General features: G+C 51.3%; 1 protein-coding gene across 1 annotated transcript; it reads left to right on the plus strand.

Moving 5' to 3' along the window:
- Positions 1-2,193: 2,193 nt before the first annotated feature.
- Positions 2,194-18,822, plus strand: ISM2 (isthmin 2). The gene is made up of 6 exons (XM_053979257.1): positions 2,194-2,349; positions 15,189-15,449; positions 15,953-16,328; positions 17,130-17,270; positions 17,772-17,849; positions 18,304-18,822. The coding sequence occupies exons 1-6, from the start codon at positions 2,209-2,211 to the stop codon at positions 18,819-18,821; spliced, it is 1,515 nt and encodes a 504-aa protein (XP_053835232.1). The 5' UTR covers positions 2,194-2,208; the 3' UTR covers position 18,822.
- The last annotated feature ends 5,917 nt before the right edge of the window (positions 18,823-24,739 follow it).

Below are 24,739 nucleotides of genomic sequence, written 5' to 3' on the forward strand. Positions count from 1 at the left end.
TGGCACTTTTTTTCTTAGTGAGGCTTTTCCCTATTTAGGAGACTGGACTCTCTTTCTCTTCCTTCCCAATTCCTCTCCCACCCACCCCCAAAATAAAAACCTCAAAAAAATTCAACACATGAGTTTTATACTGGAATGACTGGGTAAAACCATAGCCTGTTTGAGACCTCAGACAGATCATTATTCCCCTCTAAGCTTGTACTCTAGAGCCAGGAAACCTTGCATGAGAGATGGATGCTTAGCTGGTTTTTGGCTGTCTCTGGTCCATCGTACAGCAAGAGCTTTGATGTGCAGTCGAGAAAAGCCACTGCTGTTGTGGAAAGACGCCTGCAGTCGTAGCTGCTGCTCCTGATGTGCAGCACTCCCACGATGACTGCCTGCTCTAGCTCAGTGCTGGCCCCAAAAAGCTGCTGTGCTTGAAAGCTAGGCTGCTACCCTTGGGTGCTGTTAGGAGTGTCAGGCTGCTCTCAGCTGCTGTGCTGCTATGTGATGTTTGAAAAGGCTTCTTGATCCGCCTTGCATGGGATTCTTGATCTCACATCTGTCTTACGGTTTGTGTCTTGTTTTAAACATTTCCTTCCATTCATCTCAGTCCTAAGTCTGCATAAACCAGATGTCAGTATTTGAAAAGGAGGTGCAGGTCCTGATTTTAGCTGTGGGTACACAGATGGGCCCAGGTGATTTGCAGCTTTGTGCTAAGGCTGCTGTAGAAATGTTGGGTTTTCCCTTCTAGGTCTCCCTTTCTGGGACCGTGCCAGCACTGGCACTTCTCCTCAGTGGGCTGCAAAACCTCCTTTCAGTGTCCTTCCCTAATAATTTTTTCATAGTCCTTTCCCTAATTTCCTGAACGCCTGTGGAAATGCTGGAAAAGATACTCTCTACACCCCAAGTAAACAGCCACTCCATGCTTCCAACAGGCTTTGAGGGCTGGGTAAGATGCTGCCGGTGCAGAAGACAGCAGATCATGAAATAAAGACTTCTTTTGAGTGGTAGAAACTTTCTGCCGCAATTTGGGAACAGCCGGAGCTTTCACCGGGGAGCACAGAGCCCCGTTTCTGCCCGTTGGGGTCCGGCTCCAGAGCGGGGGGGGGGCCGTCCCCGCTTCCCGCAGAGCGGCCCCAGCCCTGGTGCTCAGAGAAGGGGGAAAAGGGGCGGCTTTTGCAAGCTCTTTTCCCCGGGGGCGCGGCGGGAGGCTCTGAGCCCCCTGCCCGGCCGCGTCCCCGCTCCTGCCCCTCCGTCCAGGGCGCCTCCATCCTCCCCGCCTCGTGCGGCCGGGCCGGAGCCGCCGGGGCCCGCGGCCGCCCCGCCCCGCCGGGAGGGCGCTGCGGCGGCGGGGCTGCCCCGGCGGGAAGCGCCCGGTGCCGCGGGGCTTGTGCGAGGCCGGCGCCGCCGAGGCGCGGAACAAAGAGCCTCGGGCCGGGCCGGCCCCGCCGCAGGGGCAGCGCCCCGCGGGCACCGCCGGGTGGAGGGGCGGCCGCCGCCCCGGCCATGCAGCTGCCGGGAGGGGAGGAGCGGAGCGGGCGGTGGCGCCCCGGAGGGGGCAGCGTCCGGAGGGAGAGGGGGGAGGTCTGGCAGTGCCGGCAGCCTCCGAGCGGGGCAGGGGCGCGGCGGGGCCGTGCCCGGGGCAGGCAGCCGCGGCGGTCGCCCGGGAGGGGCTGGACCGCGCTTTATGCGAGCGGGAGCCTCTCCCCGCCGAGCGGCCTCCCGTCCGCCCTCCGGTGCCCGGCGTCGCCTGCAGAGCTGCGGCAGCACCGGGGAGTGACTCGGAGAGGGGAGGAGAAGAGGAGGAAAAGAAATCGGATTGCCGAAAGGATTAGGAAGTGGGGTGGGGAGCCGAAGCTCTCTCCCTCCCTCCCTCCCCGCACGCATTTGTGAAGCTTTTCAGAGTTATCCTTCAGCATCAGTACCGGCAGGCGACCCGGGGAAGCCGCGACAGCGGAAGGTGCTCGGCAAACTGCAAGAGCGATCAGAGGGAGCTGAGTGGCCCGGGCCGGCGGACCCTACCCCGGCCCCCTGCCCGCAGGGACACCGCACTTCCCGGCTCCGGTGTTTATATATACATATATATATATATATATATGTAAAAATAATTTTTTTTACGTTTTTACTGCTCCTCTCGGAGGACAGGATTTGGAGCAATATTAAGGGCGGGCGTGCTGCCAGACCGCCTGCCTTGGACGTGCGAGGTGGGAAGAGAGGAAGGGAGAGATGCCTCTGATTAGAGGGAAAGTCGTGCTCATCCTCGGATTCGTCTTCCTGACAACTTTCTTGGCTGCGGTGAGAGGGCTACCCGTGAGGGGGAAACAGCGCAGCAATACCCCGAAGGAGAGGAGCTCCAAGCTGGCGGAGGTAGGGCGATCTTTGGGGAAATACGGAGAGCCGGGAGGGTGCTAGGGCGAGCTCTTCCTCAGCCTCTGCACCCCCTCCCGTGCCTGGGAAAGCTGAAGGGGGCAGCCGGGCACCTGGGCGGTCACTGGGGCTCCCTCCCTTGGAGGCAGTTGTGCATCTCGGACGGGAGCAGCATCCGACACGTGCCCCGCGGCTCGGCCGCCCAGAGCTCCGGGGCGAGAAGCAGCAGCGGAGAGAAGCAGCCCCCCCCCCGGCTCTTATCGGCTGTTTCCTCACTCGCTGAGGGGCAGAGCCTATCCTGCGGGATTCTCGGGAAGCCTCAGGTCTTCGCACTGCACAGAGGCTGAAGGAAAGGGGATGCTTTAGGCTTCCTGAGTTCGGGGCCGAGTGCCGTGACCCAGTGCCCGGGAAGATTCGTTGCCTCCGGCGGCGAGCATCCCAGGTGGGGGAGAGGGGTCCGGCTGCAGTCAAATTAGCAACTGGTGCCCTGCCAGGAATGCCAAATCTCCTCCACCAGAAACCTAAGACACTACAGATTTCAGCCACCATCTCTCCTCCCCTCCCCGCCGAAACGCTCCTGGGGCATGTTCGGAGCGGCCATGCTCCCTTCCCATCCCGGCAACCTGCGCCCTCGCAGTGTCCCCCGGGACGGGCGGCCTTGGGAGCCCCTCGGCCGGGAGGAGGGGATGTCCCGGGACTGCGCCTCTCGCTCCTCTGAGTGCCGGATCCTGGCACCGCTGAGTGCCGAGCGCGGATTGTGGAAGGGGAAGCTCCAGCAGGCAATGAGAGACTGGTCAGACTGGGAACCAGCTGGTGGGACCTGATGAGGATGACAGGAATGGAATGGGAAGGAAACCACCGGGAGAGCGGGTAGTAAGGAAGACTATTGGATGGTTAAAAGAAACTGTTTTCCATCTTGAAATTGTTTCCTGGAGGAAAAGTCATTCAGGCAGCAGAGCTGTGCTTTAAAAGTACTCTTTGAAAGAATGCTGCTGCTAAAAGTAGGTGAAAGGAATGATTGAGAAAAGTGATGATAGGAGGATTTTGAGCAGGACGGTAAGAGTAGCTCAGTCCTCGCTGGCGATACACAGCAGTATGGAAAGCAGATTTGATCTCCAGTGTCAGTCAGACTGGGAGAGGAGGTGCAAAGTGGTGGGAATATACCGTATTGCAAGTTAATGCCAAAACGGGGTCTGATCTGTGGAGGAGTCATGCTGGCAGCTCCTGTTGGGTGCACTAAACTCCCTTCCAGCATGAAATCCAGGGCACAAGTGTCACGTGCCACATGAATGCTTGTCCAAGGGGCAAGAGAGGGCACAGGCTGCATCCAGCCAAGAACCACTAGTCAAGCCTGGTGATGGTTTTGAGTGGCGTGTGGACTGAGCAGATGCAAAGAGAACTGCTGGGGATGAGGTGCTGTACTGCTGGTAATATCATGTTAGTGCTGCACTTTGCTACTGAAACTTCAGCTATAGATGTAGATGCTGCTTCAATTGCCAGACAAATGTCAGGCAGAGTGACCTCAGACTCCAGCTGCAGAAGGAGCAGGGATTCACACTTGAAATCCAGGAAGGTATTGCAGCTCTGTGGCAGCGACCAAGGATAGGGACAAGATGTCTGTTAGGAAGTTGTGCATGCTTTCGCTACAAAACCGTGCAGTGAAGTCTCAGGCTCCTTTTTATCTGACATCTAAAATACATGGGAGAGCTGTGAGCTGCTGTGAGTCGTGGTTTGTGAATGGCTGTGAATGGGGAGCGTTGTGCGGCCAGCCAAAGATCACACACGGCACTTACACAGCGCGGCCTCTGTCCCCGGGACCTTTGCTTCTCGCAGAAATACAAACATGCAAGAAGGGTATAGGCAAAGGTTTGAGGGTGGAGGTTAGGAGCAAGGAGGAAGTTGAAGAATGGATTCCTCTGGCAATCTGTTGGTGCACCCTGCATCCCTCAGAGTACTGGGGCACAGTTCTCATGGCAGGGAGGAAGCAGTAGGTATTGGCATGTGTCTCCTGGCTGTGTTTTGTGATGAAATCCTCTGCTTCTGGTGCATGCAGGGGACAAAGTATTCATGCCCAGCTGTTTGAACTAAAGCAGAGAGCACAAGCATAGCAGCATGGTGGTTAAAAAGAATCCAGAGTGATTTTGGGTCACACATACAGATGGTTCCTGTTGCAGCACTGATACGTCCTGTCTCTATGGCAGCAGGGCAGCCACAGCTGGAGTATTGGTTACACTATGGGTAATGCCCTACAGATGTGGGTAGAATGAAGGGGGCTGTGAGGAGAAAAATAGAAATGACACAGCAGAGCAGATAGACAATCAAAACCATTAAACAATTACATAACTTGGACTTTTTAAAATTTAATAACTTTGTTTAAAGCAAACATTTTTCCTTGGTTTAGAATTGAATGGGATTTTTTGTAATCTGTGCTGAGCCTCAGAGTTGCACTTCTATACTAAAATAGTGTAGAAAAATGAAACAAATAACTTTTTCAGTAATTTTTTTGAGATAGAAAGTGTTCTTATTGTTGTAGGAAGGATGTAGGGAACACATGCTTTATTTTTGGGTCTTAGTTTTATGAGTATGTCCAAAGTCCTGTACTTCAGTCAGGATCCAGTATTTCTAGCCATTACCAAAGGAGCAAGTACTTGTGTTTACATGATCTTAGCAATGACACAGGTCAGCAAAGCTTTGCTCGAATTATACTGTGCTCAGCATAAACAACAGATGTAGTGAGAATATTTTGTTATTTCTTCAGTCTATTTGACTAGAAGTTGAAAAGGCAGGATAGAAAAGTTGAAAGGCAGTTTTCTTTCCAAACTGTGGCTTGACTCTAACAAGAGAAGATACCTGCTCTTTTGGACGTTTGTTGGTGATATTTGGGAGGGCAGGTGGGTTCAGAAACAGCAGACAGGTGTACAGCAGGGGTTTAAGAAGCGCTTTTGCAGGTTGGATGTGTCGTACTTTGATGTGGGCAGAAATGTGGCAGGATGGAGCACCAACCATTAAGTGGCTCTTCAGATTTGGGTAACTTAATATTTGGAAAAGCTTGTGTCCCTTGTGGAGACAAGATACAGCCCATCACATCACTTAATGGTTTATTTATTTATGAAGTCAAGAGGTATAAACGAAAAATATGTTTTGATAAACTCATTGGATTTCAAAATATTGGCCCTGAACATTGTTAATAGATGTTTGGATTCTTTCCAGCTGATACCAATCAGTTACAGTGCTCTTCTAGCAAACAGAAAACAGCCACAGTACTAACATGCTACAAATGTAAATGTTCAGAGTGATTAAATCTGTGTGAACTGACACAAGAGTTTCAGTCGTTGTGCATAGGAATAACCGGGAATGGTGATGGGCGTGTTGGAGCATCCTGGCACTGCTGGGGTGAGGCAGAGCGAGCCAATAGTGTTTTGTGGAGGGTCCAGGCCACCCAGTGCAGCTCTGGCGGGCTTGGTGAGTGCTCTTTTGCAGGAGGAAACCACTCTTGAGAGAAGAGCCCAAGAGCAACATCAGCAAACTCCCCAAATGTTACTGCAGGGCTGGGACAGGGGGCAGATCCAGGGTGGAACTTGATGTTGGATTTCCCCTGGTCTGAGGCTGTGAGCAAAGCAAATCTGGCATCTGCGATAAGAGATAATGGAAGGCAACAAAAGCAATATCAAGCATAGCATAAAGGCTGAGTTGGCTGCAAATCAGTGAGTTTGTGCAGCACCTGATATGACTGGCTCCTGGCCCCTGAGAAATAAGGAAACAAGTAACAACACTACACATTATTTACTGGTTAAACCAGGCAGTGAGAAAAGTGATGGGAAGCTACTTGTAAAACTGAAGGTCTACACCTGATTAAAAATCATTTAAGAATTAAATGTATAGCAGAGATGTGATGCCTGGCCAGAGATACCAGCAGAAGGTGAAGGAGCTCCAAGGTGATGTGGTGTGGCAGTGTTCTAGATTTTAAAAGTGTTAAAGGGAAAGAAATCTCAACTGGGCTTGAGTGGAGTTTGTCAGGAGGCTGTAAGTCGGGATAGCCCTGTCATTTGGGAGCCCTAATGTAGCCTAGACACATTGGTTTGGGGAGACCATTGGGGTGACGGGCTGCACAGGCACAGAGGTCTGCGGGGGCCTGCCCTGTGCCTCCCGCCCAGCTCCTGCTCCGTTTTGACTCCTCTAGGGCTCTGGCCAAGAAGAGCATCTCCGTTTCCCCAGAGCCTCTCGCCCTGCTGGGGATGTCCAGCTTGTGTCACCCGTGTGTGCCCTGCGGGAGCTCCCTGCCGGGCTGCCGCCCCCTCGGGAGAGCCCAGCTGCGGTGCGGTACGAGCGGGCAGCTGGCTCGGTGCTGGCTGCCTGCACAGCCAGATCCCCGCCGCCACTGCGGGCTGTGTCAGTAGCAGAGTCATTTTGCCTGAGGATGTGCTTTTTACCTTTTCATTTCTTCAGCAATTAAGCGTTCTTGTCCCTGGCTTTGTCCTTGGCGGAGGTCGGATTTGTGGGTACAAAACGTTCACTGAAGCATCCTTCCGCTCTGAAAGGGGCTCTTTGTGCGCAGGGAGGTACTTCGCCCTTTGTAGCAAATTCCCTTTTGAGAAGTGCCAAATTATCTTAGTCAACACAGTTGAAAACCCTCCCGCCCTGGGGCTGAGACAGCAGCAGAAACAAAGGAGAGCCGGGTGTAGGGAAGCTGCCCAACAAGGGGGCTTCTTCCATTTTCACTACACAAATAGGTCTGCTGCGTTCCCATTGTTACAATCAAAGGGGTTCCTGTAAAAGGCACATGTAAGGGGAAGAGATTAGGTATAAATCGCCCCACGGGGTATTGCCCTGCACTCTCTAGGTTCCCAAAATTGTCCAACTCGTGCAGACTCTTTCCTCAAAGACAGTCAAACTGGGGGACTCATCCTGCCTCCAGCCATGATCCGTCCCATTGGGGTGATAGAGGGAGTGTGCTGGAGAGTAATTCCTGCTTTCATCTTGTCAGTGTTTTAGGGGTAGGGAGTGAAAACTGGTCCACAATAGCAGTAAGTACTCGCAGAATAATCCTCAAAACAAGAAGCCTGATACTTCCCTTAGGGAAGCCTGAGGACAGTCTGAGCTGCAGACAGGCCAGCAAGGTGTACCTGTGCTGTCCAGCTCCTTCAAAGCAAATGTTATCAGCCAGAGGCTCAGGTTTTGTATAATATACTGGAGCAAGGAAGAGACTGCAGCATATTTCAGTGTTAGATCGGATTTGTTTCAGAAAGAAGCTTGCAAAAATGCAGTGTAAGGACTATTTTTGTTTGTTTGTTTGTTTTGGTAGAATGTTTTTTCAAGGAACCTTCATTGGGCAGCCTGATGCTTTTATGTGGCCAGCTATAAAAGTCAGCCTGCATGGTGTTGCTTCCAAGCAATTCAGTTTCTCCATGTTCATTCTGTGTAGGGACTCTGGGGGCTTGTCTGAGAAGCTGTTTGAGCTGTACTTTCATCTCAGTACTTATGAGATGAAGACACCAAAAATACAGTGACCTGCCTGCCTCTGAGTCCTAGGTGGCCCTTGGCATGAAGGGCACCAATGCCTCTTGGGGCTCAGGTTGGTTTAGTCTCTAGGGCAAGGATACAACTTCAAAGGGAACAAAATGCTCTCCCTCCTGCCTCTGATCCCCTCCCCACCTCTTCTAGCCGGCAGGGGGAGGCTGGTGTTGATCGGGTCCTGTCAGTTTCTACACCTGCTTTGCGATATTTGGGGTTTTCTTCCTTTTGTAGTTCTGCCTGGGCTGTGGCAGGCAAGGAAGCAAGGAAGCAGCAGCTGGGGCAGTGGGAGAGTTACGCTGTACAGACTGGCAAATGTAGCTCATTAGCTGGAAGAAGTTAATGGTTACTGAAGCACATGGGGTTTAGAACGGGAACAAGTTAGCAGCTACTCCCTCTGATGCATTGGGAGCTTATTTGTATTACTGCTCAACTATGTTAGCAGAAACCATGTGCCCTAGCAGGAGCATTTGCCAGAGAGCACCAGAGGGTGTGGATGTGTGTCTGTTCATCTCTCTAGGGGACCTTTCTGTGCAGTCTCTGTGGGGGCCTTGCTCCCATACCCATGACTGAGCCGAAGTCTCAGGATCTTCAGGTAATGGGTGCCTTGCCACCAGCTGGTGTCCTTGCAGCAGGCACCACCTGTCAAGAATTGGCCCCTGGGACCTGTGTGCTTGGGCAGAGTCTCTGGTGCGAGGACAGCCCCCTCTGCTGTGCTGGGACGTATGAGCGGTGCCAAGGATACGCTCCAGCTTCTCCACGTCAAGGCCTGTGTGGTTCATCTGTGTAGAAAGCAGACCAGTTCCCCCTTGGGGCAGGTGGGGAGAAGGAACTGAGCTGTGGTGAACCTTCTCAAGACCCTTCTCCAGGAATGACATGGGAGACCCACACGTATGGCCGCAGGCTACGCAAGGAGCACGTCATTTTCTTTGCAAAATGGGAGCCTTGCAGGCAAAGAAATTTGTCTCAAAAGAACAGGTAGAAGACATTTATGGTAGAGAAACATCTGCCAGTGAAACAACCATGATCTGCCTGAGGAGGTCAGCAGCTTGGCATGGTGAGGTGAAAGGCCACAAGGCTGCTGCTTTTCCTCCTTGTGTCACAAGTGATGAGGGGAGTGAGGATGCCATGGGCCGGTTACTCATGAGCACACCCACAGGAGATCCGACAGGAGAGGAGCTGGGTTGTGCCAGTGGCATGCATGGTGAGAAGCATTCTCAGTAGCCTGGACAACCTCCTCATTTTTGGTCTTGCACAAAGTCAGCTATGCTGTGTCCTTGCTCCTCATGGTGCTGCGTGCTGCTGCTTCTCCGTGCTGTGGTGTCTTCTGCTCCAGGGCTGGCTCTGCCTCAGGGGCAACTGAGTCACCGACCTTGGAAAGAGTTCTGAGATTACAGTTGTTGCAACTGTGAGACATGAAAATAAATGTGAAACATGAGGAAGCCTTTGATGCTGCCTCCTGCAGCTCCCTACCCAAGACAGTTGGAATGAAGCTAGTTAGAAAAGAAAGTGATACCATATGATCTGAAGTATTTTGATAACTGAATGAAAATTATAATCATGAGGGCGTAATAATTATCTGCACAGCCCACAGTTTGCTGCTGGCTCCTGCTGGTCTGTCATAAACAGGATCTGCCCACGTAAGCATGATAACCAAGTGCTTTGTCTGTTCCATGAGCATTTGTAGAACTCTACTAAAACCTAAAGGGAGTCTTTATTAAAAGAAAAGAACAAACCAACAAAGCCAAACAAACAAACCAATACCCCCCCTCACAGCACTCATGTGAGTTGATCCTGAGGTGGATGGGATAGTACAGCATTTGGGCAGTCTCATTTCTGCTCTTCACCTGTGCCACAGCCCCTTTGCGGGCAGGAGTGTCACCCAGAGCACAAGAAGAAGGAGGCAACTAGAGGTGTTAACTTCTTGAAATTACCTCTGGCAGATTTTCCAGAGCTCACATGTCAAAATCCTGAGTGACAGCTCCTGCTAAGCCACCTGCCTGTAAGTCTAAATGTGTTGGATGTGATGGCTGGGTTGTGGCTCAGAAGGTCTAACAGGAACTGAGCAGCATGTTTGCCTTCCCTGTTATCTGGTAGGTACCCACCCAGCTCTTGACACATCTGAAGATGCTGTGCTCTGTCACTGGCTCTGGGAAATCCCTTAAGTGGGTGATGAGCTGATGGGTGGCAGAGGTCACTTGCCTAATGTGTGTCCCATGGATTTTCCATCTGGCTGAAAGCCTGCCAGTAGACAGGTTATGTGCTGGTGGACAGGTTATGAGCTAGAAGGATCAAACTACAGCCCTCAGGAGGCCATGGTGGTTTCAGCTGGCTGGACTAAAAAAGCCCTTTATTTGGGCAGTGCCTCATAGAAGAGAAAGCATGTTCTATGGGAGGGAGGCATCATGGCACACTGCATTTGTTCCTGGTGATCACCCTGCTGTTCAACCTTACTTCATTTTAAAGAGACAGCAGTGTTACCTGTTAGCACTAGAAAAACCTCCCTTTCTCCCCATCCCACCAGCAAAAATTGTCATGAGCCTCTCTGCAAACTGCAGCCCCAGAGCTAACCCCAGACATGCTGGGCTTCCTTCTAATGCAACCAACCAGCCTTCTCTACCTCCACAGCTTTATAGTATGGCTTTATAGTAAAATCCTACTCTGGAGTTGTTCCTAACCAGTTTCAGTCCAAAGATAATTTTTTTAATACTTTCTCCAGATCCTTGCAGCTCATTTAGGTAAATATAAAAAGAAAAGTTTTATGGTTAAAAAAAAAAAAAAAAGTACTTGACTAATTCATAAGTGGGCAAGTTTGCAACAGACAGATTTTAAAATAATGTTGGAAAGCTTGGGGGAGAGAGAAGGAAGGTCTATTCAGGAAAAGATCAATAGTTCTTCTGGTGGTTTCTTGTTTCAATACAGCGTGGTAAAACTGTTCAAAGGAAACCTAACACAAGCAGTAATGATTAAGCAACAAAAGCCCCCATTCCTTATAATTATAGCTCAGTGTGATACCGGCCTTTAGCAAATACGTCATTTTCTTCACTGCAGTGTTAACAAGCCCAAAGCACAGCCTGAATGTTGCCTCTGATCTGACTGCCGTGTGCACAGGTTTCTTTGGTTCAAGTTGAATGAGTTTATGTGCTCGATAATTGGCCTGGGATAGGTGTGGGTAGAAGCTGCATCCTCTGAGCTTGTGACTTGCTTGCTGCACTGGCTGCTGATGCACAAGCTCTAGCAGTGCTTCACTGCCAGGAGAGTTCTCTCAAATGTGTTTGGATTGGTTTAACCCCATGAGGGGCAGCTCTGCTCAGCAATCTATGTAGTTACAAAGAGCACTGCTGCTGGGTGCTCTGGCAGCTTACAACTCCTGCAGAGATGCTGAGGAATGTGCAAGTACCTGTGGTTGTGTAAGTGGTAGTATGGTGGTGTCCCTGGTTGCCAAAGTGCAGCACAGTACAGGAACTAGTCTGATAATGTTTTCAGGTTTTAAACTGCTGTAGGATTTGAAATGTCGTGTCTCTAATGGTAAGAGCTGCAGCACATGAACACCGGTCATTTGCTTCCTTAACCCAGATTTAGTTCAAAGCCTTACAGACATTTCTAGCAAAATCAGAAATTTTACGAGCAGAAGAAATTGCTAGAGCCTTGAATTTCTTCCCTAGTGCAGTTGCAGTACTCATGTGTTGAGCCCAGTGATGTGGGTTTGGCAGTCTCCACAAGAAAAATTGTCACTTTTCTTTTTAATTGTTCCTGTGGTTAATTACCTATGGCATTAAAAGCATGATCCTTATTCCTCAGTTGAATTTGTTTGGCTTTGACTTGGGCACATTGCTTCCTATTATGTGTTTCTGTTCTGGATTATAGTCTCTGGTGCCTGATGGATTACTGCCTTAAAGAACTGGAAAAGTGAGTAATTGCTTTCTTTTTTCAGTATGAGAAACAAATTGAATTGTACAAGTCTTTCACTGGAAAAGTCTTTCCATCCCTTGAAATGTTTTTGTGGCTGCTCTCTTCATCATCTCCAGATTTTTGAGCAATTCTTACAGAGGTGTATGGACTAGAAATGGAAAAATGTCAGCTTTTGGTCTCTAGAGCAATGATGTGTGGCCTTTTCCACACACCTTGTTGCCCGTGTTATGTACAAAGTAGGTGTGACACTGGAGTGAATTGCTAATGAGTTATTTCCCCTTCCAAACATCTCTTCTAAGCTTGTGCCTCAAGATGTTTCACATGGGACAGCCTGGACTATGTGGGATGAGCTCCTGGGCTTGTATCTAGGCAGGTATGATCCTGCTTACAGCCTTCAGTCAACACATGATCTTCACAAATGGAAAGTCCATGCTCTTTCCTGAGTGCTGCCCCAGAGTTTCTCTCAGGTTCCTGCCCTGGGAACCCTTATTCCCAGACAGGTAGGATGTACCAAGTGTAAACAGGAATAGCTGTGGCAATTCCTTGTTTGGCTTTTTCCTTTGCTTGGTGCTGGCTGGTTGCAGGAGAAGGTTGGAACTCAGCTGGAAGACACTGATGGCTTCCCAGCACTGCACTCTGCTTCCATGGTGGTGGAAGCAGAAGGGAGCTGCTGATGTCCAGCTCTCCAATGGTTTTCAGGCTTTCTCCTGTGCTCCATAGAGAGCAGAGGAATAGAGTGTTCCCTCTGGATAAGCAAAGTCTTCTCTTGCCTTAGCCCACTGCAGTGGCTGACCTCCACCCTTGATGGCTTTATCCAGCTGCTCCTTGGACAGTGCAGAGGAGAGGATGGGTGTCATGCAGCAGGAGTGCAAACCTCAAGGGAAGCTGCTTGTGTGGCTTGATGACTCGGAGAAGACACATCTGATGCCATGGATGCTCTGACCTGGAGGGAGCGCTGGGCCTTCTAAGAGCTTGTTAAATCCATTGATTGATTGTCTGGGGCAGGGCACTGAGCCTTAGATGGGAGGGACATCTGATGCAGGCACAGATTTTAACCCAGGAAAGCTTCAGAGTGATGCAGATGCCAACAGGAGGGAAGTGTTGGGTGGTACATTGTAGTGACCATTGCTGAAGGGCTCTTGGCCATCCAGGGTGGCCACCCCTGTCATGCGTATGCCTCCAGAGTATCTGGGAGCTGAGGGAGTTCTGTTTGCTCTGCAACACTTTTGCAGCCAGTTCCCCTGGAGCAGTTTTACATTTTCCCTGTGGGAACAGTACTCTGAATTTCTTGAGCTTGTTTGGGCGTAAAATCTGAATTAGGCACTGAGTGTAAATTTGGAGACTTTGAGTCTGTTCCTGGCTTGCTTCCTCTGGTGTCCTTGGAAGCTCAGATGTCCCACAAGCTCAGATCTTGTTGCTAGAGGAGACCTCGCTTTCCATGTGTATTAAATTTGGGTTGTGTTTGACATGAGCTTACCCAGCCCAGTAAGCTCTTTGCAAATTAGGCAGGAACGCCAGCCTTTCAGGGCTGTTGTCATTCTCTTGTGCAGGGGTTGTGTTGGGCATGTGCAGCTGGCAAACCCAGCACCAGCAGGCAGTGTTGTGCAGCCAGTACTGGGACATGGCTATGTTTGCCTGCTCAGCCCCCTTTGCTGTTCTTGTTCCACCTGGGCTCCTTACTTCTTGTCAAGGACTCCTGGGACATGACAGGAGACCTATCAAGGCACTGGGAAATAGGCTGAGGCAGAGCCAGGCATCATTCCCATGCATTCTTCCCAAAACCATTATGGTTTGGATGGGGACAGAGGGAACTGGGATGGGAAGGTGTATGCAGGGGTGTCTTTCTGCTCAGGTTTGCTACCAGCAGTGCCCCAGGAGTCCTCCAGGCCAGGGAGAGGGGCAAGCCCCAAATGCTCTCTCTGGGCAGCACAGGTTCTGTCCTCTCTGCAACCCTCTCTCCTCTGGGCCCATCTGGTGAAGTCTGTCACTGGCCCTTCCCTGCGTTCAGCCTGCCCTGGGCAGCAGCCAAGGGACCAGCAGCGTCCCTGCTGCTCTTTTCCCTCCCCCGGGGATGGAGGGATCGCGGGCTTTGATGTACAGGGACAGGGCTGGGGACAGGCTGTGTGCGCTCATGAGAGTCTGGCTGGGCTCCAGCTGCCTTTGAAGTGCTCCAGTGATCAGGATGAAAGGGAGGGGAGTCCTTCCCCAAACCATCTGGCTCTAATTGCAGGTAGAAATGCCTCTCTGCATCCCCCCCCCGCCCGGCGCTGTGGGGAGGGGGCACTCCATGCTCTTCGTTAATCCCACGGCTCTCGACTGGGCTGACTGAAGGGTGAGAGCTTGGGAACAAAAGGGGGTTTCAGCTGGGCAGCCAGAAAAAGGCAGACACTGGCGGAGATGCTGGGAGTTCGGGCACCTCTGCTCTCAGCCTTGAGCTGCAGGGCCCTGCAGACCTTCCCAAGGACGCCCGTGCCTCGGGGGGGCTTTGCCAGTTGTTCCCATCTCGGGTTTCTTGGGCACACTGGAGCCTGCTGGCCCCTGCAGTCACGCTCTTTCGTGCCAGTGCGCACCGGGTGCGGGACGAGGAACGTGGGAACTCGGGGCAAGCGCAGTCATTTGGCAGCTTTGCCGGCCGCCTCCCCGGATGGCTGGTGCTGCCTCTCGGGCAAGGCTCCCTGTCTGCAACCCCTGCTCCTCCTGGGACTGGAGGGCTCGCCATGTGCCCCTGGAGTGGCAGCAGCTTAGAGCCATTGGCAGCACTCGCAAGTGAGTTTTGCTGACTTGTTTGGCTGGGTATCTTCCCTTTCCCAAAGAGCTAAAGGTAGCTGGGTTATATCTGCCAGCAGTTTCTTTGCGTCTTTGTGGTGGCCTTTGGGCACCATCAGAAATTTCAATTAAACCTGTACAGCTTGAAGTCATCTGCCCTAATACCAATGCCACAGAACAATGTATTTGGGTGAGGTTTTCCCCTTTGTCATAAAGCCTTGGTTGTAAACTTTTTATATAAATATATGAAAGTATTAAACATGACTTGTGGTAACTCTGTGACCAGAAGCAACCCTTGCTGTTAACCCATTTCCAGGGACTGAGAAATAGCTAAAAAGGGAGAGTGAGCAGTGGAAAGCCAGATGAGATGGGCAGTAGCACAGCAGAGGGTGGTCATGGGGTTGGGAAGTACCAGTCTGAATAGACCTGTAGGTTCAGGTGCAGCAGAACGGAGCACTGGCACGGCACAGGGCTCTTGGTATTAACTTGATTGATTAACATGTTAATTGCTATCCTGATGCTGCAATAAGTTGGGGTGGAGGAACTGCTTGGGGCAGGAGACCAGACCTGTCTTTGCTGGGTAGTGGTTTGCTCCCTGCCCCTGCACCACCACCATCAGGAGATGTTCTCTCTGACTCTTCCCTCGCCAGGTATCAGCGTCATCCAACCCCCGTTCAGCAGGGGACGAGGAGCTGCCGCCATCGGGCAAGGCACGGGGGCTGAGGCGGAGTGGGCAGGCTGGCCCGCGGCGGCACAGGCGCAGAGGGGTGGCTCAGCAGGCTGCCAGGAGCCCAGCACTGCCCCAGCCCAGTGGTGCTGGCCAGGAGGAGAGCCTGCCCTTCATGCTGGACCTGCAGAACTTGCCGGGACTGGCCAATGTGGACCTGAGTGCCCAGAATCCCAACATCCAGGTGGGGAGTGGGTCTGGGAGGGCCAAGGGGGGAAGTGCGTGAATGCTGTGGGATAAGTGGTGCTCTCCAGCCTCATTTGGTTCCTTAAGAGAAAAGATCTTATGAGCAGGGTCTGTGTGACTGCTGTCATCTGTTTTCTTGGTGACTGCCAGCTGCAGATAGCTGGCACGGAGAAGCTCCCCGACTGAGGAATTTGCTCACAGTCTTTCCCCTGCCCCCCACCCCCCCTCCCCTTCACAGAGCAGGAGTAAACCATCCTTACATGGGGGACCTCTCAATTTCTGAGGGTGGTGTTGGCCCCTGTGGGTGACCAGCACAGCCACCCTGTGCTTCCCACTCTGTCTCTGCTCAGTCCCTCTGGATGAGGAGATACCATTTGCACTCCTCATACGGTCCTGCAGCCCTGAGTGTCTGTGGCCTCTTGGGCTGGGAGCCAGTGCATGGTCTGTCCAAGGGCTGTGCCCCAGCTCACTGCCTTGCCTCGCCTCATATCTGCCCACCAGGTGACCATTGAAGTGGTGGATGATCCTCAGGCTGAGATGGAGATGGACTTGTTGAAGGAGACAAGCAATGACTGGTCTCTGACATCCTCTGAGTGGTTGTCTCACAAGGACCTATTCTGGCCCCTCTTCTGGGAATACAGTGACCCTGCTGAGGGGGAGGAGGAGGAGGAAGATGAAGAGGAGGAGGAAGAGGAAGAAGAGGATGACAACCTGGATGTAGAGGACAGGGAGGAAGAAGAAGAGGATGATGATGAAGAGGAAGATTACCCAACAGAATATGAGGAGGAGGAGTCCATGCTTAGTGGAGTAGGTGGGAACTGGGACCAGCGATGGCCTGGGCAGAAAAACTGGATCTTTAAGGAAAAATATAATTACGGTGAGTTCTCTTGGCATGTGCAGCTGCCCTGCAGACCAGCAATGTCCTCCCCTGTCCTGCCTGGCCTGCAGCCCTCCACCAGGGATCACAGCACACTAGTGCTCAGCTCCTACATACAAAATAAGCAGGCATGCCAAGGAGCAAGGCCAGCACACTCAGCTGGGGCTGCTAGCAGTCAGTCATACCAGTGTCCTGGCAGGAATTGTCCTTGCATGTAATCACACTGGAGCATGGGCTCTAGCAAAGGCATGCTCAGATGAGACATACAGTATAAATGTTCAATGACAAGTGCTGCTGCCATTGACTGAGGTCCCTGTAGTGACATCAGTGCCAGAAGCCTTTTCCACAGGCCTGGGTTCCCCCCATGAGAGGAGCTGCAGAGAGCTAGATGACAGATTCTAGTGGGCAGATGGGCCAGGGCACCACAGCAGCTCCCGCCTGCAGCTTCCTGGCCATGACCCCAAAACCAGCCAGCCTTTGCTAATACATGATGTTCAGCATCATGGCCAGCGTGCTAGGCCATGTGGGGGTGGGCAGTGATACCTGTTTGGGTTGGTATGACTGGAGCAAAGCTGTGAGAATGACAGCCTTTGTTCAGGGCTGCTTCCCTGGGGTTGGCAGTGAAGATGGAGTTGGTCCTTTGCATTGTGTGGCTGGGCACCTCTATTGTGCCCCAGGCAGCACTGTCCCTGTTCAGGGACAGAGGCAGAGCTGAGGGAGATCTCAGGTGGCTGCTGTGTCCCCTCCTGCTAAAGCTTTGCTGAGGTCCATCAGTCTTTGCTTCTTCCCTGCCGTGCACAGACTATGAAGATGAGGAGGAGTGGAGCCCATGGTCCCCTTGCAGCATCACCTGTGGCAGTGGCAACCAGAAGAGGACCCGATCCTGTGGCTACGCATGCACAGCGACAGAGTCGAGGACCTGCGATCTGACACACTGTCCTGGTGAGCCCCTGGCCAGAACAGTCCTGGGGTGCTGTCTGACTTTGATGTGGGCTCGTGCCCCACTGCTGCAGGCTGGGCATTGCTCATGCTTAGTTATGTTTAATGTGATCAGGGCTAATGACCATGGGGCTTTGTTTCCACAAAGAAGCTATGATTGGGCTTCATGGCTCCCGAGGCAGTTGTGTGGGGCCCAGGGGTGGTAGAGCTGGCATTAAGTTTGGTGTGTGACTTCTTGCACCTCTCTCACATTGGGAGCTTGAAATCCTCTCCTGAGGCATATTGATAGCCAGCTCTATATGCTGTGATTTACATAACTAACAGCTTCTGTTGGGCCAGTCTTGCTGCTGGCCCTTCCTTCCAAACACAAGGCGTGTTACCAAAGAAGTGGCAGGAGAAGGGCTGGGAGATAGGTGGTTTCTGGTGCACATACAGAGGGAAAAAAACACCTTTCCTCCAGTGTTCAGCTGGGCTCTTTGTTTTGGGTTTTTTTTCTGTCTCAAGGAGCAGAAGGAGAGATGGTCTTCCCCACAGAGGACACACCTTTCAAAAGTGACAACACCACAGAGCTGTTCAACTCAGGTCAGCCTCTGCCTCTGCTTTGCACTGGGGCTTCAGTGACAGACCTTGGGAGGGTCGTAGCTGGCTGGTGGGGAGGGTTCAGGGTTCAGCCAAGGGATCCTGTGTCTGCTGTCCAGACCTAAGTCACCCAAACCACGGCCATGTGCAGTGGTCATGCTGCCAAACCCAGTTGCCCCCACAGCCCTGGTACAACACAGCCCTGCTTTAGGGTTCAGTGGCTGAAGCCAGCCTGGCACGTGCCCTCTCTCATGAGGGAATGTTGCCAGCCCAGCCCCAGCACAAAACCCCTTCCCTCTGTCGCTGCCTTGGGGGTGGAGCCTGGCTCCCGTGGAGCTGCTCCTGCCTGGTGGTCGCAGGCTCCACTGGTGGTGTTGTCATGGCTTCAGGCAGTGGCCACTGGGTAAAGTGGGGTGCAGAGTGTGCATGCCCTCACCCTTTTGGTACCCTCCCCCAGAGGTGGACAGCTGTGAGAAGTGGCTGAACTGCAAGAGCGACTTCCTCACCAAGTACCTGAGCAAGGTGCTGACGGACCTGCCCAGCTGCCCCTGCTCCTACCCGCTGGAGGCCGTCTACAGTGCTGTCAACCTGCGGGATGAGCAGCAGGGCAAGAGCTTCCGATGGCGGGATGCCAGCGGGCCCAAGGAGCGCCTGGACATCTACAAGCCGACGGCACGCTTCTGCCTGCGCTCCATGCTGTCCCTTGACAGCACCACCCTGGCTGCCCAGCACTGCTGCTATGACGAGCACACCCGCCTCATCACCCGCGGCAAGGGGGCTGGTGTCCCCAACCTCATCAGCACCGAGTTCTCTCCGGAGCTGCACTACAAGGTGGACATGCTGCCCTGGATCCTTTGCAAGGGTGACTGGAGCCGGTATCACGCCGTCCGGCCCCCCAACAATGGGCAACGCTGTGCTGACAACCCCACCGAGGAGGAGTACCTGTCCCAGCTGCAGGAGGCCAAGGAGTACTAGCCACAGCCGCTCTCAAAGGTGCCACGACCACCACTGGCTTGCATCCTTGCTCAGCCTGGCCAGCCCTGACCCTGCTCATGGGCTCCTCAGTGGTGCCAGGCAAAACGGGAGGATGCACTGTCCATCTCATCCCCTCAGAGGAGTGTCTCCTCCGATTTCTGAGGGTGCTGGACGTTATTGTGGTGCAGTCCCTGCCGTGCCACCCAGGGCAGTCCTGCAGTCCAGGACTCCTGGCCTGGCATGTGGAGAGCAGCAGGGGCTGGGAGGTATAAAGGGAACAAGGGGCTGCTCCTGTCTGCTTTTATTCTCTATGACCCTTCAACGCAGCCTGAAAGCTGAGCACAGGGTGAAGTGGGCTCAGCTCCTGCTGGCTTCACACCGCATTGAGGAGCTGCCGCAGGCATGGTTGCCTGCTCTTGTCTGTACCCCTGCCCTGGCACACGCTGGTTTATGTCTGAAACTGGGGGTAGGTCTTCCTAGAGTGTGCAGGGCTGTTCCAGCCATGCATACAGAGCAGGGCCCCCCATCCTTGGGTTTGTGCATGCACAGTTGGGAAAGAGCAGGGAAATGCTTATGGGTCTGTGGGTCTGGGGGAGTGGGCTGTGGGGCAGGAGGAGACTGGCTGCCTGGGCTTCCTTGGCAAGATTGCCTAGCCACCAGGGTTTTGGCTGCCAAAGCTACACATAGGTGGACCTCAGAGGAGGTCAGTATGGGGACACACCACCTTGTGTGCATTTCAACCCCTCTGCCTTGGTGTTTGGGGGAACAGGGTGGTAGCATCTGTACAAGTCACAGCACTAGCCCTCTACCAGACGTTGGCCGTTTGGCAGTCCCAGAGGGTCTCAGGAGCACCTGTGACACAGCCCAAAAAAAAATCCTGTGTTTCCCACTCACAGCCCTGCCAGAGGCAGGGTGCACCTTGGCCACTGCTCATGCCATTGCTGGTGAGGAGCAAAAAGCACTGAGCCAAGCTAGGCCCTGCTCCATGCTGAGTCTGCCCATGTCCCCAGCTGCTCCATTCTGTGTCTGCCCAAGTCCCCACCTGGAGGCAGCCCAGACAAACCAAGCCATGGACCCCTCAGGCTCGCTTCCAGGCCAGGCTCACAAATGTGGCTCCAGAGGAGGAAGACACATGTGCTAATAATGTCAATACCTGGTGTCCACAGATCAGGGATTGTGATGCGCTCTGTTAGCACTTCAAGCTTTCCTGGGTTTTATTTAGCTTTTCACAGGTCCAAGGCAGTGTCTCCCAGCATATTTTGGAAGCTTTTCTGCAGAGAAACTAGGCTGAGCACCTTTGTCCCTGGACATTCAGTTGCTGAACTGGCAGAAAATTTATAGCTTTTATTTAAGAAATTTTATGCATCAGGGGAAATAAAAGTGAAGCACACATAAAGAAGAATGGAGTCATTTCTACTCTAGAGATTTCATGTAAGGCTGCTAGCTATTCCATGTACTTCTGAAGGGCACTGTTGAACCAAAAAACTGGTTGCAGTGATTCTTAGCTGACCATCCTGTACTGTCTGTTGTTTTTACAGGAGCTTTCCAGCCTCAGTGAATATTCTGAAAGCTCTTTGGAGAGTCTTTCTGGGGGTGTCTTTGTATCTGTTGTGTGTATGTGGATCCATTTGCCTTGGTTAGTCATAGAATATTGCATCCCTGGTCATTCATACCTAAGACTTCATAGCTGGTAAAACAAAAGTATTAATGAAGTTATTGCTGAATTATTCTTACTCAACTATTATTACACCCTTGTATCCCTAGACTGTGGATACGGGTTCTATCAGAATACAGGCAGACATCATCCATTTCCCAACAGACATGCAGTCTGAGATGACCAGCGTTCTGTAAATGGTGAGAAGGAGGAGAACCAAATAAGCACGGATGGAGACCTAGACCTTGGAACATTTTCATGATCAGTACATGTTCTCTAGCCCAGATGGTCATTCACTCGCTAGTTTCTGGAAAGAGGTAGGTCATATAGAGGTGGTCAAGAGGGAGTGACAGTGGTCTGGTGGCTTGGTTCTGGGAGCCAGGGAGCTTCAGCAAGAGACATGGAGGCAATTGAATTGAGCATCTGAAGCCATGGAAGGATGAGCTTGTGAACTGCAGTCGTTCAGCAGAGCATATTTCTACTCCCATACCATATGCCATCATTAACATGATCAAATTCTCAGTGGAGTTTATTTACCATCAGTGCAGACTTCTTTAAAACAACCTCCTGTTGAACGTGCCTAGTGTTCAGTATTGGACCCACGCATGGAAGCAGGACTTCTACAAACAGTCTTTCTTGAAGAAGACTTGCAAAAGCTCAGCCAATTTGTTAGACTGGCTGCTCTCTAAGGAAGTGCTCTTACAGTAAGAGTGTTACCCAGGATTTTTACTCTCCTCTTTACTCTGGCTATGTCAACCAGTCTAACCCCCAGAAAAAAAAGGTGTAATTCCTGTAAGAACTGGAGTTCCTGTCCAAGGGCAAGTAAAAAAATTTCTTGCATTGATACTCCCCCGTTCCCTGACATACCCACAAAAGCTAGTTGAGAGCCAAGTAGCTGTTCTGCTTTGCTGCCTCTGTGGTTTGGACAATACAGGCACAAACTGGAGCATGAGAAACAAGCACTGCTGTTCCTCATACAAGCACCTTACGCACCGCGAGGCTTTGCAGAGCATCATGAGAAAAGCAGACATTAAGCAAGTGTTTATTTTTATATCCTGTCGAAGATTCTGTCCAGCCCACTGCTATTTAAGTAATGAATCTCTAAGCTTTCACTCCTTAAGTTTATTGGTTTTTTATATATATAATATATATAAAATGTCTTTTATTCCTACAAAATTTCACAGAGAAGAATTCTTTAATCTGATGCTGCAATAAAGCACTTTATATATGTACATGTCATGCTGATGTCATTCAGTTGTGACTGAAGCATGTGTTGCTATTTCTGTTGGTTGAGAGGGATGATACTATGTTTAATGCTGTATGTCTTGGGTTCCCAGCCCCAGCTGGGGCCCTGGTGGCTTTGCTTCCTTCCCTTAACATTTGCATTTGAAGTTGTCTGGCTGCAAAAGTCACGGGTCAGAAAGACTATCTGGAGCCCATGGGATATGTGAAGTTCTGCTTACAGTGAAGGAAGCCTCCTACAAGAAGACCCTCAGGGTCAGTGCTGAGAAGCAAATGCGTTTCCTGTGCTCTAGCCCTGACCTTGGGCTTTATTCCATGGTCGGCCTGGCCAGAGCTGGGTACTGGCTGATGGTCGAGCACACCACAGCAGGGGGGAAAAACCCCAGCATCATCCCAGCTAAAAAACTCTTTTGGCAAACCACCTCCAGAGCCAACAGCTAATTACAGCAGGGGGATTTGCAAAGCTTTCCAGGGGCCACAACTTCTTGTTGCTGTTAATTTAGTGTGTAAATCATAAACACTTCCAAGCTCTTGCTGTTTCCCCTCCTCTGTTGCTCCTTTTGCTTTGTGCTGGCTGCACATCTGTCAAGGGTTAATCTGCTACTCTAGCATGAGACTCTACTTCACAGCTGCCTGGCACTATTGCTGGCCCTGGCCAGGGGGGAGCAGGTGACTCCTCTCAGTGAAGGATGCTAGGGGCTTCCTGCTGGCCTTCTGCAACATCCAAAACATTGTTGCATGAAGCCCAAGCCAGGGGTAGCAGGCTGAGCTCCACTCTGCTCTGAGAAAATCACTCTTTCCCTGGAGGGGCAGTTAGCAGTTACTGCTATGTATATAACGTGCCTAATGTGCTTTTATCCTCTGCAACAAGGTCCTTGCTGTGTTGGATGATGGGCCCTGCTGTGAAACTCCTGGGATATAGAAATCCCACAGATGGAAGCAGGAAGAATTCCTGCCCTAATTCTGCAGGTGCTGAAGACCTGGAGATGTCACCTGAAATCATACAGTCTGTGACAGTCTTAAACTGCACTTTTGCCTGCTGCTTTGAGCACAAAACTTCCTGACTGGTTGCTGTTGAGTTGTCTCAGTCTGCCAGCCTGGACTGGAGCTGAGCTGGACCAGTCCCCTGGCATCCAGCATGCAGTGGTGTTTGTCTGCACACAGAAGGAGCCGTGCCCAGATTTTGCTGGAGCACAGGTGGGGTGAGGAAAGCCCATCTCTCAGGGATGAACATGAGATTTTGTTGTTTACAGCATGGAACATGTTTACAGCATGGAGATCCCATTACCTGATTTTTTTTTTTCAGGGCTCCAGCTCCAAGAATCCAGTTGTAGAAAGAACACAAAAAGCCCAGCTGGGCCCAGAAGGATCTCCTCTGGAAGGAGCAAAGAGAATGATAATGCCAGGAGAGTTTAGCCAAAGCCTGTGCAGCAGGCCTGAACTGCAATGCCTGGTATTAACCTAGGAAAGAGCAAGGTGTGGTTGTGGTCTGTGGATCTTGAGTTAAAGATGTACCTTTCAGACACCCCTGTTCTGGCCTGTGAAGGGACACACTTCACTGTGTGGCCACATTAGTCTTCTGTGCTGGTGGCACACCACTGGAGCAGAAAACTAGGAAAAAACAAAACATAACAAACAAACAACAAACAAACAACAAAACAACAACAACAACAAAAAAAAAAAAAAAAAAAAAAAAAACAAAAACCAAAACAAACCCCAGCACACTGCAGGTTTTCAGCTGTAGTCCTGCTGACCTCACTTTTCCACTTGGTCAAGATAATTTTTGATTCTAAACTTGTCTTCTGACCTTATCTTTTACAGCACCAGTGGTAATGTAATTTTTTTTTTTTTTTTTTTTTTTTTGCTTTTAAGTTACCAAGTATATTATCTTCTATGCTGAAATGCACTGGATTCATTACAGGTTTATTAGGCCTTCCCTTATGTACTAACAAAACTATTATACAGAGCATTGCCTATAGTCTTAAAAAAGTTCAAAGACCCCTTTTGGTTTATTGTTTGATGGTTGCTTCTTACTCATCTCTGTGTGCCTCATAACAGCACAGTCAGTGAGGATCCACCTCTGACTTCCATCACTGTGAAAAATTCACTTCTGTTTTCTGTTTTTTTAACCTTTGTTTTTTTTTTAATTGACAGGACTTTCCCTCTTATCCTGTGTCAGATTCTTAAAGAGCCTTTGGGCCAGAGTATACTGAACCTTGCTTTTTTCCCTAACTTTATACATCCCTCCCTTCCCCAAATGGCTGAAGGACTACTAAACTGTGACTGTTTTCCAATACTTCCAAATAAAGTAGAGGTCTGGGGTTTCTCATTAGCATCATGCAGCTGCACTGGAGGTCAGCTGTAGCTGCAGGAGTGTGTGTCTGCTGGCAGTAGGCAGATGTGGTGCAGTGACCTTCTCTAGCATGACTTAAGGCTCAGATCTCCTTCACCAAGTAAACGTCTAAAGTGGTGTAAGGCCTTAATTACCATTGCTGTGCCCCATTAGAGCTGGCACAGCCTGGCACACTCTGCCTGAGTGCACAGCCTGGCATTTTAGCACACACTTTTCTTCACTTCTGGGTTAGTCCAAGAGATTCACATGTGAACGGCAGCCAAGGCATGGCTACATTACACAGCCTGTTCTGCTGCTGTGGGGATGGTGATTTCCAGCCTGTGGGGCAGGGAGCCAGCTGGGGAAACACCAGCATAACTCAGGGTAGTCAGTTTTGCTGGAAGAGCCCTCAAATGGCCTCCGAGCAAAGCCCTGAGTCCATGAGCCCCATGCATGTGGGTTGCTGGCCGAGGCCAAAGCGTGCCCTATTAGAGAAGCAGCAGGATGTCTGAAGTAAACCCTGCTCGTGATGAAAGGAAGGCAATTAAAATTCCACTTCAGTTGCCTTCCTGTCCCACTTCCTAACCTTCCAGCAGCAGGTGATTAGCAGGGCCTGCCTTCTGCTGCCCTGGCCCAGCTGTGGCAGCAGAGCCTGCAGCGGGCAAGCTCTGCTACCGCAGCACTGCTGCC

This window comes from Vidua macroura, chromosome 6 (assembly GCF_024509145.1).
Source record: "Vidua macroura isolate BioBank_ID:100142 chromosome 6, ASM2450914v1, whole genome shotgun sequence".
NCBI classification, from domain to species: domain Eukaryota; kingdom Metazoa; phylum Chordata; class Aves; order Passeriformes; family Viduidae; genus Vidua; species Vidua macroura.